This window comes from Impatiens glandulifera, chromosome 1 (assembly GCF_907164915.1).
Source record: "Impatiens glandulifera chromosome 1, dImpGla2.1, whole genome shotgun sequence".
NCBI lineage: Eukaryota > Viridiplantae > Streptophyta > Magnoliopsida > Ericales > Balsaminaceae > Impatiens > Impatiens glandulifera.
The window spans coordinates 14497174-14510772 of record NC_061862.1 but is presented as its reverse complement, the minus strand read 5'-3'; the positions used below and the strand labels follow the sequence as shown (position 1 = coordinate 14510772).

The 13599-nt window shown below is 33.1% G+C and overlaps 2 protein-coding genes across 3 annotated transcripts; one reads left to right on the top strand and one right to left on the bottom strand.

Moving 5' to 3' along the window:
- Positions 1 to 707: 707 nt before the first annotated feature.
- LOC124920635 (TNF receptor-associated factor homolog 1a-like) lies at positions 708 to 8389 on the top strand. Of its 2 annotated transcripts, none has more exons than XM_047461163.1 (13): positions 708 to 800; positions 1316 to 1515; positions 2353 to 2467; positions 2882 to 2970; positions 3079 to 3147; positions 3239 to 3368; positions 3784 to 3942; positions 4128 to 4476; positions 4956 to 5068; positions 5461 to 5596; positions 5866 to 6311; positions 6541 to 6736; positions 6938 to 8389. In XM_047461163.1, exons 2-13 carry the CDS (start codon positions 1347 to 1349, stop codon positions 8060 to 8062), a joined length of 3096 nt encoding a protein of 1031 aa, XP_047317119.1. In that variant the 5' UTR covers positions 708 to 800; positions 1316 to 1346; the 3' UTR covers positions 8063 to 8389. The 2 variants fall into 2 exon arrangements, with proteins under 2 accessions (XP_047317119.1, XP_047317120.1); XM_047461164.1 differs by having other exon boundaries at positions 711 to 816.
- Positions 8390 to 9058: 669 nt separating this feature from the next.
- On the bottom strand, positions 9059 to 10591 carry LOC124920913 (protein disulfide isomerase pTAC5, chloroplastic-like). Its single transcript, XM_047461497.1, has 6 exons — positions 10078 to 10591; positions 9910 to 10005; positions 9731 to 9847; positions 9518 to 9665; positions 9396 to 9433; positions 9059 to 9317 (listed from the first exon to the last, which is right to left on the bottom strand). The coding sequence occupies exons 1-6, from the start codon at positions 10567 to 10569 to the stop codon at positions 9216 to 9218; spliced, it is 993 nt and encodes a 330-aa protein (XP_047317453.1). The 5' UTR covers positions 10570 to 10591; the 3' UTR covers positions 9059 to 9215.
- Positions 10592 to 13599: the final 3008 nt, after the last annotated feature.

Here is a 13599-nt window from a genome sequence, read left to right as displayed (position 1 = left end):
TCATTCAAAAATATAAATATAAATTTGTTATTAAATATTGATCTATAAATTGATGGTTTATAAAAAATTTATATTTTGTCGTTACGTTAATAGAAGCAACCGTCTTGTATTCAAATAGTTCTCGCAGGTCTCCTAACTTTATTTTGTCGTTACGTCAATAAAAATAATTGACACTTTCTTACATTCAAAAAGTTCTATTATGTCTCCTAGATTCTATTTTGTCGTTACGTAAATAAAAGCGCCTGTCATTCTCCAAAAGTTCTCGTAGACATTTCTATTATTGAAAACCTACTTACACTTCTTCCGAGAGATGTCGTGTGATCGTAAACTCAACATGCTCGCAATATCGATTTTAAAATCATTGTATGAATTATAACATTTTCTTTATAACGGTAGTTTTTAGGGTTTAAGTATTTTTTTTATAGAGAACAATTTCTATGTTTTTTATAATTTGGCGCGCAAATACTTTCACTCTAAAATAATGATTTTAAGATTATTGTGGGAGATGTTGGTATGAATTTTGGGTATTTTATAAATAGAATGCAATTGTTTACAGCAAATAAAATATAGGTAGACAATTTATAAATAGGTAAATAATATGAACCTAAATGTAATAATGGATTAAGGTTTAACAAAACAAAAAATAAATAAAAAATTTAGCTATATATATAACTTCCCCACTTATGTATTTGCTTCTGGTCATTCTACAATCTTCATCAAATCTGTTCTCTTCTCTCTCTTCTTCTTCTTCTCTATAATCGTAACAGCTTTGGTTTCGCGAATTTAGATAAGCTTCTCAGGTGGGTGTAACTTCAGGTTCATTATCTCATTGTTTTTTCTATGCGAAGCACTTTAACGTTAAGAAATTTATCATTTTTGCTGTCTTTGATGTGTGAATGTTACCATTCGATCTTTTTTCTGTATCGGTGTAAACAAATGATTTTAGCTGTGAACCGATATGATTTTAATCCAATTTCGTTTATCTGCATGTTTGATACACTGATGTTCTTACTGTTTTCCAATTTGATGTGTGTTTTTTGGTTGATTGATCCATTTTTACGGTAAACTGTTCGACAGTTGATAGATATACCAATCAGGGTTTATCTGATTTGTTCATTTGAGGCTATCTGGGCTTCTTCTTTTTTTTTTCTTATGGCGTTTTTTGTGTATAGAAGGCATGTACCGAAGTAGTCCTCACATGGATACGAGTTTTTATGAATACCTGAATTATGGATCTGTTCAAATTTGATTTTTTTTGACAGAAACAACGACTTTGTTACATGGAATGACTGTGTTTGTTGTTTCTTATGGTCAGGCGAAGCTGTGTTTTCGGAACGGTTGGGATTATGGGTGAGGGATATGGAAAGGGAAGGTATTGTGATGATGCTTCATCTTCCCACCAGCACTGTCAACATACTGATGGAATGGGAGAATGGAGATTCTCTAATCTAGAGGAAGATAGTTCTGACCCACCAATTTCTTCACCATACTGGGATATTGATGTTAATTATGATGGTAAGTTGTCTGTTTATTTCAATCATTCATCTTAGGCTGATTTCTATTTTTATTCGGTTTCCTAAATTAAGTAATTGTTTGAAGATTGCATTTTGTATGCCATCTACCAGTATCTATTGGACTGTATGCACTGAATGCTAGCTAGTTGAGGATACAACTTGCTTATGCTGATCTATGATTCAATTGTGTTATGTAGGAATCTAAAGTTCTTGATTTCTTAGGTTCAGGTTACCTTGTTGATAACGTTACCCAAGATTCTCCATTTAATCTATTTTTAGCTGTGAATGAACCTTCTATTTGGAACTTTTGTTAGTCATCTTAGTTAATCTGAAATGCTTCTTATGTCAATATCTATATAATATTATGATTTTTGGGGATTGTATTGCATGAGATTCTTTGACATCTTATATTCAAGTACAATTTGATCATTTTGCTTGGTGCTTCATTAGAGTTGAGGGTATCACTAGTACTTGATAATCGTATACTTACTCCGTTCGTTTTGATGCGATCTTTATTTGTATCAACCACAATATCAATCAATATTTACTATAATCATTACTGCTTTTTCTCTCTTTATTTTTTCAAGGCATTTAGGTCCAAAATAATTGCATTCAACCCTTCCTTAAAACTCACTCCAAAATCCTAAGGATTCCATAAAATGGGAAAGAAGGAGAATAGAAATGTAACTCTCATGGTAGTATCATAAAGATCCAACTTTAGGTTTTCATCATGGGGTTGTTATGTATTTTTTTGTTGCACAAAGTTTCTACTAAACTTGTTGTATTTTGTATTTTATGTGTGATGAGCCGAAGTTTGAACTATCCTATAACTTTGCAGGCCCGAAGCCTTCAAGTTTGTATAAGAAATTCACTTGGCAAATAGATAGATTTTCGCAGGTTATGAACAAGAAAGAAATCCGTAGTAAAGTTTTCGAGATGGGGGGCTATGAATGGTTTGTTCTATTTCCCTCTTGCACTACTATCATATTCTTAGTCTCAGTAATCATTACTTCTTGCGATACCAGTACACTGGAAAACAAAAGCATCCATATGGGATACATCAGTGATTTTTTTTTTCTAAGTCATCATTTATTATGTAAATAATGCGTTGACGCGAATTGCATCCACACATAACAAGAAGAGAAAACTAGGGCAAAGGGAAAGAAAACGAACAAAGGCATTTGTTAAGGGAAATAAGGTAAATGTTATATATCTTCCCAAGGGATTAATAAGGAAAAGTTGTGTAACCCATTTAATTAAACTTAATTTTTTACTTGGCATATGTTGATAATTTTAGCTTTAAAGTATTCCTTTCGTGGCATCAAACAAGCTCTTAATATTTTATATTTTGGTTTCCTTGTGCGCAGGTACATCCTGATTTACCCTCAGGGTTGCGAAGTTAACAACCATTTGTCATTGTTTCTATGTGTAGCTAATCATGAACAACTTTCTCCAGGTACTGTCACATCCTAAAATGAGACCCGCATTCGTAAGAAGAATTTGAATTACCAGATATGGATTCTAACTTTAGGTGTATATTCACTGTGTGTGTTATACTGAACAGGCTGGAGTCATTTTGCGCAGTTCGCAGTTGCGGTAGTCAACAAAGACACAAACCGGGCAAAGTTTTCAGGTTGGTAATCATTACATACGAGTTGAAATGCTGCAATAGCCTTTCTGTTTTATGCTGTTTGGAAGTTGTGATCTAAATTGTAACTTTTCAGATACCATGCACCGCTTTTGGAAGAAGGAACACGACTGGGGCTGGAAGAAGTTTATAGACTTGTCTAAAGTTCTAGATGGGTACGTCAGTAAAGATACTCTCATCATAAAGACGCAAGTACAAGTAATAAGGTACACCTTAGTTTCATAATATTCTCTCTTTTAGTTTTATCACTATTTGGGCTATTTGTGTTCAGAGAATCATTATTTACATTGTGTGTTTTGTTACTGTAGCCTACCTCAAATTTGTGGTATTTTAATTTTCCTCTCTCTTTACTTTCTTTATGGGAATTTGTTAGGTTTAGTCCTGCATTGTGTACTTTGTCATGTATTCCATAGTGAAAGGTTTAAATTGAGGTTTGCAAATTTGGTATTATAAGATCTTAAGCTTATGTAGATTTTGAGGTCATTTCATTGAGTAATATGCATCTAGCTGAGGACTACCATAATTGTACATACAAAAATGAATACCTGGAACTGCAGTTTGATATTATACTACCAGATAAGAAGAGGCATCTCTAACTCTAATTTTTGTTTCTATTTATAGGGAGAGAACAGATCGACCCTTCCCCTGTCTGGATCCTTGGTTTAGGAGAGCACTGCTTCCGGCCTATCTGTCAAATGTTGAGCAAACTTTTCTCCGCTATGTGGATGAAAGACAAAGTATACTTGTAAAGTTGAGAGAAAATAAAGTGAAATGGTCAAGGTAATAATTTTCTTTCCTGTACCTATAAGATCAAAGTATTTCTCTGACTGAGTTGTTAAGAATTTGATCCTCCAGTCCGAATTATCAGTTATGGCCTTTGTCTTCTGGCACTATTCATTCTATGATTGGGTGCTATTTACTTACAGTTGAAGTTTACTTACTAACCTTCACTCATTTTGTTGCAGCTTCTATGATTTTTGGATGGATATGAATAAGTACTCTAAATACCTCATGATGAGGGTGAGATCTGACATCATTCTGAAGTTGATAGTAAAACATTTCTATGTAGAGAAGGAAATTTCATCGACATTGGTGATGGATTCTTTGCACAGTGGTTTGAGGTATCTCGAGGACCATGAGAAGAACAAAGAAAGGGGAAAAGTTTTTATTGATGGAGAAAGGGCACTTGTGCCTCTAGTTCGTGCAGAGAAGGGTGTGTTTGTTTTAGTTGATGATCTAGTGTTACTTGTTGAAAGGGCTGCTAAGGAGCCTTTGCCTCCAAAAGTGGACAGAGGTCATCTCAATCGTGCACAGGTGAACTAAATGATAGAAAACATTTTTAGCCTAAATGAAAATATATGTATCTGAATATATCCAACGTCAACTATTTTCTTTTCCATCTGTCGTTATCCATTGTCCATGTCTGTTGTCTAATCTGACTTTTGCTGCAACTAATTTTTATTTATTTATATAGTTGAAACATCTAACATTGACTCAGTTCTTCTTTGATGTCTCTGGGTATCTTTTTGGAATAATTATTTTTAGTGTATTATTTTTTTCCTGTCACTTCAGGCATAGAAAAGTACTAATGCATCTGGGAAATGTTATTGTAAGGTTAATTGATATTCTTGGTCTCTATAACCATTCGATACAGAATTTAGGTTTTGAATATGCTGCACCTAAATTAGATGTAACTAAATTTAGATTTTCTTTTCTGGCATTAAATTATCAATGTGATTTTTGCTTGGTGTATACTTTGGTTGTGCTGCAATTTATTATACAATTACATGTAGGATGGAGTTCTTGCAAAGGAGTTGAACCAGAGTGATTTGTATTATGAGGAGACACGACTTACAGAAATTGGTCGTAGAATTATTGAACTATTTTCCTTGATACATGTAATCAGGTATGTATTATCATCTGCTTTTTATTCGACTTGTCATGTTCTCAAATTCATTTATTGTTCTGTTGCATGGAAGTAGCAGCTTTTTTATTTTTTTCCTTTAAAGATTTGTTTCGTCTATATGCTTTTTGTTTAACGTATTCATAGTCCAAGGTAGTTAGCCTTCAGATATATCGATTGACGTTAATTTTGAAACGTATGATATTTGTTGTCCAAGGTAGTTAGACTTCAATTTTATGGTCAAGTCCTTAAGATTATGTGGTGGCACTAAACCAATTTTTTATATTTTCTGTTGCACCAATGTATGTATTAGTGGATTTCCAAGACTTGGCATATTCATCTAAAGTTTTATAACTATGTGCTTGCTTAACATTCCATTTCATCATTTCAAGCAGTAAAATTGAAGTGGCATATCAGGAGGCCATTTCCTTGAAAAGACAAGAAGAACTCATCCGTGAAGAAGAGGAGGAGTTGGTAGCTGAGGCAAAACGTGGTGCAACTGAAAGAGATAAGAAGTCAAAAAAGAAACAGGTGATTGTCCTGCAGTTGAATGAAATACCATTTTCTTCTTTATAAGTTCTAGTTTAGGTAGAGAAATGGCCTCATCTGAAAATATTTATAATTTTTGTTTTTGTATCCGACTCCAGATGAGAAACAACCAATAAAATTCTGATTTCATCATTTGACTAAGATTAGTGTTCAAACATAATTTCATCAGATATGTTTCTAGATCTAGAATTTATGTATCCAGGTTATCTGGTCTGGTGATTCTCTCATTTGGTTTTCAATATTACCTTCAGGGTAAACAAAAGCGAAATAATAGGAAGGGAAAGGATAAGGGAAGGGTTGAAAAGCAGCCTAGTCTTGCAGATGAGGAGTTTGAAGAAAGAAGTATTCCTGACGAAACAAAAGACAATACTGAGGAGTCAGAACCTGGAGTTGAAGAGATTTCGGATGCATCTGATTCAGTAGATTGTGCTCCTGAAGTTCACCCACCTGATTATGTATACAAAGATGATGGTCCCATCAACACAGAAACTGCCATATCGGAAGTCAACCCTTTTGAAGAGGCTACAAATGATGGAACAGGCAGTAACCAGTCATATCCAGTCAGGGAAGCTGAAAGCCCATCAGTTGTTGATGATAGTTCGTTTACTTATTCAACTGATCCAGTTGAGTCAACATTGAATGAGCATTCTGAAGGGGAATTTCTTGTCAAACAGAAGAGACAAAGGTCTTTTAACAGGTAATGTCATCATCGTCAGTCTTTCATTTCCAGAATATCCATATCTTCTGTTCTATTGATAGAAGGAACGCTTCATTTGGTGAGCCGAGGTTCTGCCCTTTCACCTGGGTTTATTTTAAGCATATATATTGATATTTGTTGGTGATAATTGGATAATGAACCTTGTAAACATTTGAAGGAATAAACAAGTTACTTTTTGATAAATATGATTTCTTCTTGATATCTACAGAAGATGGAGCAAACAAGGTGAAGTGGTTAGCAATGAAGCTGGTTGGACTAATAATAATGTATTTAGTCGATCAGCTGAGCCTGTAAATTACCCAATGCAGCCAAATTACCCATCTGGAAGGTCTAGAGGTCAACAAGAAGCTGTTTCCCATCATTTGCCAGGAAAAACAATTCGGCCCTACTGGCGACCAGTGAAGGTAATATATGCTTATTTAGGGAAATGAGTTTTTTTAGCAAAAGTGATCATTGACTTGTAGTTTGAACCCCAAAAATTTAGTCTAGATTTCAAAATTGACTAATACTTTGAGAGCTTATTGATGTGTTACTCCTTAAACTATGCACATAAGCACATCTTGTACACATTTCCTATTGATATATCTGAATTTTGATGCCTCTAGGTAGAAGAGGCTGCGCCTGAGCAAAATAGAAGACCAAGCCTTGACAACAACCAGATTGAAGTCAAAAGATTTTCTGAACAACCGACAGCAGCAGCCGTAGTTCCATCTTTACAAAGCAGTTCTTCAGGAGAAATTCAATCTGCCCATCTGCCGAAGCCACTCATTAAAGGAATTGACTCCTCTACAATTAGGAATCCATCTTATTCAGAAGTTCCCCGTTTAGATGCTATATCAGTTCCGGCCAAATCCAAAGTTGATTCACTTCCAATAGAAAAAACTCCTTTACAAAATGTCCCTATTGTGTCTAGACCACTAACCGTTTCTACTGAACCTGCTCCAAGTCCATCTGCTCCCATTGCCTTGCCGGTCAAAACAACAACCCCTCTGCTTTCACGTTCTGTTAGTGCTGTTGGTAGGGTGGTTTCAGTTTCATCGGTTCCTACATCGACAACCCAAAGTTATCTTCCCCGTTCTTATAGGAATGCCATACTTAACGGTCCTGTTTCGGAAAGTTCAGTTGTAGGACATCAATTGAGTGAGCCAACTTTGTGGAGTAGCATTAATCATCAATTGAGTGAGCCAACGTTGTGGAGTAGCAATAATATATTTGATGATGTGGCTGTTGGAAGTCAAAGTGTTCCGGTTCCTGCTGAAGAATTTCCACATCTGGATATCATTAATGCCCTGTTTGAAGATGAACACAGGATCGGAATGGGAATGCCATCGGTGAACAATAACTTTCAAAGCTTAAGCAACCTACATCACTACCTGAACCGACAACTAAATCTGTCTGGACCTAATGGCCGCTCAAATGAGTCGGTTCCATCTTGCAGGTTTGACCAAGAGCGAGGTTACCATAGCGGCTATGATGCGGGTAGATATGATTCTTATGGTCTGTTCTATAACAACCAAAACTACTTGCATGGCTATGGGGATGGACAGATTGCTGGTTTAGGTTCAAACCAGAGGCAGATGATAGGTGGAGGCTCAGATATGATCCCTCACATGGGAATGGGGAGAATGGAGTTGGAAGGTTCACATTATCGTCCTTCGGATTATTCTAACTTTGCATGCAGGGTTGATGGATATGGAAGTACGATTTTCCGACCTTCAGACAGGCGCTGAAATGGAAGCTAGTGGCTGAGGAGAAGTGTTGTGTTTAGATCTGTACTCAACAACAGAAGTCTTTCCCATCTTGCCTTTCTACAGTTAAGCAAAGAGTGGTGGTTTTATCTATACTTTTTTCTTTTCTTTTCCTGAGTTTAATTTATTTTTATAGGATTTTATTTCATTTTAATGCAAAATGGCTGGATTTTGCACTCAACCTCCTTTCTTGTTATATTTGAGAGAATTGACAATCTCAAAAACTAGATGATCATGGTTTTATCCCTTTATACAAAAACACACACCATTGTGGGATATTTGACATTTACTCCATCTCTATTTGCATTATCATGGTTTTCTTCTTCCTCTTCTCCTTCTTCTTCTTCCTCCTGTTCTCCTCCTTCCTCTTCTTCTTATTAGTTATTATTATTAGCTGTTAACACATGCATTATATGTATATGTTTGGAAACCTTGTATGATGTAGAGTTTTTTAAAAGAAAATCTTAGTTTGGGTTAAAATTTTGTATCTTTATTGAGTTGTTGTTGACTGATGAACAACTTTTGGTGGTCTGAGGCGAGTCGAATTGGGTCCGTTAGGCCTCAAAAGATTAGGCTCAAACTAATCTTCAAAATTGCCTTAGACCCATTAGAAGAGGTGCAAACTAGTGGTCTTTATTATATATTTAAATTTCAAGACAATGTTGGGTGAGTTACATTTTCTTTCCAACTATCAAATCACTCAATTTATATCAAAACAATCCTTTGTTTAGATCAAATTATTCAGGGCCAGATCTCATTACAAATGTAATATTAAATTAATATGCTGTTTCATTCAAAAGAAATTCCTTGTTATATTTGAATTTATTAAAATCTAAGTTGTTACTTAAAATTATTATTCTTGACCATTACTATGTGTCATACTGCCTACCTAAAAATAATAAAAAAACTTGTTTTTGTAAAAGAGTAAACTAATCAGTTGTTAATTTCATAACTTGCTTAATTTTGCATTTTAATCTATAATAAGAAAAATGACATAAAAGTCTATATATTCAACCAACAACATTAATTGTTCTGCCTTTCTGTAATTTACATTAGAGAGTCCTTTAAGTTTGAAATACAAATTTTCCTATTTGGTCCATCAATTTTAAACTACTTTCTTTTTATAACACCTTTGTTAAACATCTTCTTCTTCTTTTTTTTCACAGAGGTCGCAAACTATAAATCCAAAGCCTTGACAATAAGCACAAGTTGCTCCTTCCTCGACCCAATCCATAAACTGTCATACAACACCCAAAACCCAACAAAAATTATACATACATACAACCAAACAACCAAAGTTTATATGAAATCTAACCTCTGGCTCCAAGTTCGGTTCTCCAGTTCCATCACATCCTGCACGATCAACACAAAATCATCGAGCATGTCTTTTTTATTATCGATAAGTGTTGAGTTGTAACATTGTATATATATATATACCTGTGCATAACAACCTGCCTTCTCCCCTACACTGAAGGCACTTTCCAATTAGCTTAGATGGTTCTTCCCATCTGTTCTCTTCAACAACATACACTCCATGATGATCTTCAACCTCTTCTTTCACTATTGCAGCTTCATTTTCAGCATCCTGAATAATAATAATAATAATGATGCTTGCTATTCACTAATGTTTCAATCAAAACTTGTTTATACCGTATTGAAGGAGTTCAAGTTCTTCCCTTTTGAATTCATATCTGCGATAACTTCGTAAAATAGTCTCTCTTGGAGATCCGAAGTCATAATTCCATCTTCTCTTATACCAACTGAAGCCTGCAAATAAGATTAGACAGACAAAAGAGTCTAAGTTTCCATATGGGAAAGCAAATTCTTACTTGCCAGGTTTTAACTGCACGTTCTGTCCCACTTGAGAAACTTGAGTATTCTATATCTTCTTCACCTGAATAAAACCCTAATCTTTGCAGTGCTTCCTGTAAACAGAACAACCCATCTTATCTTATCAATCAGTTGATCTATCCTAAGCTAGATAAGTGCAAACAGACCTGCATCAATCGAACATATACTCCTTCTGAACCCTTCCTCAACGTCTCCCTCTTCTTCTTCTTCTCATCATCTTTTTGCGACAAGATGACTACTTCTTTCACCACCACTTCCTCCTCCACTTTTCCACTTTCGACGGCACTACTCTCTCTATGGCAATCTACTTCGTCCGTCTTCAACACCTGCATGTTCTCCATCGATTCCGAAGCGGTCGTGCTTTCCAATTCCTGAATTTGGAGCTTTAATGATGAGATTTCGCGGATAAGAGATTCGCGCTCAGCGTTCCAACGAGATTCTTCACGAAGCCATCTCTGCTCTTCGCGGAGCCACCGAGCCTCTTCTCTATCGTAATTGGAGCTGCTGCTGCTGCTTGATGGAGAAGTGGAGAAGCAAATCATCAGAGGATGTTTGGTGGGTGGAAATGGAGTGAAAGTGAGATGATGTCTACGGGAGAAAGGAAGAGGAAAACTCAGATGTAGATAAGAAGAAGACATTAGAGAGTGAGAAAGAGGTTGATGAAGACATGGATGTTTATTTTAAAAAAAACACAAACGATGGATTGTTTGGGGGTTAAAAATGTAAAATTGACTTACAAAAATAATTATATTAATACATAATAATTTTAATAAATAAAAACACATTTTCTATATTTTAACCATTTTTATAATATTAATAGAATATAGGGAAATTTGAAGAGATGACCCTCAATAAAGGGTGAAATGCGGAGAGTGCAGAGATTAAAAAAAAAACCCTAGTGACCTTTTACTGTTTTTAGACGAAAATGTTCCAGTTGCGCTGAAGTTGCGTGACGCAATTTTTTATTTTTTTATTTTTCAAAAAATTTTAATTATGAATTTTTTTGGACGAAAATGCCCCAGTTGCGTCACGCAACCGCGAGACGAAAATTTTTTTTTGAAAAAAATAAAATTCGATTGCGTCACGCAACTGGAGTTGCGTTAAGCAAGGGTATAATTGTCATTAAAAAAAGAGGATCACCAGCTCTATTTAATTTATGCCCTGCGCTATCCGACTATTAAGCCTAAGTGGGGTCATTTCCTCAAATTTTCATAGAATATAACAGCAAAATCATGAAATTTAAATTATTTAAAGATTTACAATAAAAATTATATTAACTTATTTGATATTTTTTTTTTTTTATTAAAAAAATTTGGATAAATGTGCAATGTGAAGCCCAACCAATTAAAAAAATAAATTGTGAGAAAACAAACAGAATTTAGAAATGATTGATAGAGAATAAAGTATAATTGTAATTTAGTTAGTGGAACAAAATAAATAAATTATTTTGACAAAATACAAAGAAATTTATCTAAATATCAACATTTTAAAAAATATTTTATAAAACCGTAACAGATTTATAAAAATCACTTCTTAAAAAAATAAAATAAATAAATTTCCAGATATTGAACTTTTTCTCTTTTTATTATTATTTCCTAATAAGAATTTTTTTTTTCAAACAAGAACCTTATATTTAGTATAGGCCCAATTTAATCAATGGCCCAATAATTTCCAATTATTATTGAAATATATATATTTAAAAAAAGAATAGTGATAGGGAGGTCGAGATTATGGGCTTTGACGTACGACGAATCCTGTGGTTGTTAAGAAAGTTTTGCCACACCGTAAAAAAAAAATTATATAAAAGACAAATAAAAGTTAAAAAGTAAAAACTTCTCTATTTTTTCTCTATCCTCTCTAATAACGACCAATTTCCTGTTACAAACCTTAGAACGGATTCGGCTGCTCTGGAGATCCCTATCGTCGGTGTCCGGAATATAACTCCATATAAATACATATCGACGGTGGCTGCTCCGGAGAACCCTATCGACGGTGTTTAGGTAACTCCAAATAACTACTGTATTTTGATAATGTGTTTCTTTCATCGTTATCTTCTACTCGGCGTAGTTATCTTCTAATCAATACAACTTGATATTGACACAATTATATTGAGCTCTATACACGGATATATTGAGCTCAATACACCTTAAAACTAATTTTAAATTAATTAGATTTGAATAATATTATTTCATCTAAAATATTTATAGATAATTAATATTTTGTATGCATGATTCATTCATCCCATATGTATTAAACATAATACATATAGTTAAATATTTTTATTTTTTTGTTTGTTTCCAAAGATTATGTATCAAATCATTTAATTTTATATTTCTAATTTTTTTGAATGATTCTGTTTGGTTCATTTTTGTTTTCAAATTTGTTTGAGTTATTTTTTATCATTACAAATATGGTTACAAGCTCCAAATTTATTAGCCTCATTGAGTTGTTTTGGTTACAAACATTTGTATTCATACTCTACTCGAAAGAAAACGAAAAATATTAATAATAGTTAGAAGACTTACTTGATTTCTTCGAAAACTTTTTCTTTATTTTTTATTTATTCTTTCAAATTATTTTTTGAATATCTTGTAATCATCCATAGTTTCTTGATCATCGTTCTTGGATGTTCTTGAATCGAATTGTTTGATGATTCATCTTCATTAATGAAGTTAGGTTTACGAACTTCTTCTGATACGTCGAGTAAGTTTTTAAAGTCAAATAAGTTATTATCCTTTAAGCCTTCCTTTGAATTGATCGTTTTTGGATGTTCTTGAATTGAATTCGTTTGATGATTCACCTTCGTTGTTGAAGTTAAGTTTACAAACTACTTTTGATTCGTCGAGCATGTATAAAAAAATTAAATCTAGAATAAGATGAACAAATTGTAAGGCAAACTCATGAGAGATTATAATGTTATGAAATAATTACCTATAATTAAATACACATGATCTTTGTAAGTAAAATAGAGAGTAATCCTTGCATATGAATTACTCTCCATTATTTATATATATATATATATATATATATATATATATATATATATATATATATATATATATTTCAATAAGTCTCCTCCTTTTCATTTTATATATATAAAATTGATAATATAATAAATTTATTAAGATAGTAATAATAAATGTTTTAAATCTAATATTTATAAAGGGTATATAACTTAAATACTGTGTTTAAGCTCAATTGCTATTTGAGGCTTGAACTTTGATCATTTTATCAAATGAGGCTCAAATTTTAAATTGTGTCATATATGGTCTAATTATAATAATTTTAGCCATTTAAGACTTTTTCACCGACGAGCTTTCTTCTTAATTTAGTATAGTAGTTTTATTTTCTTAAATAATTTATCATATTTATATAAAAAAATAACACATTTTTTCCCCGAATTTTAATATATTTTCACATCACACATTTTTTAAGATATTCAAACCGCATTCGTCAATTTTGAACGTATATATCTTAAAAAAAATACTCAATTTAAAACATAAATACGTACAAGTTGGTAGACTGTACACATAATGTTATGTCGTTAGGAAGTTATTTGAAGAAAAAATACTATATTCAAAATTTCTAAAATATTTTTTTTATTACACATTTTGTAATCACTCAGATTAATTTTAACAAATTAAAATTTGTAAATCTTGAAAACAATA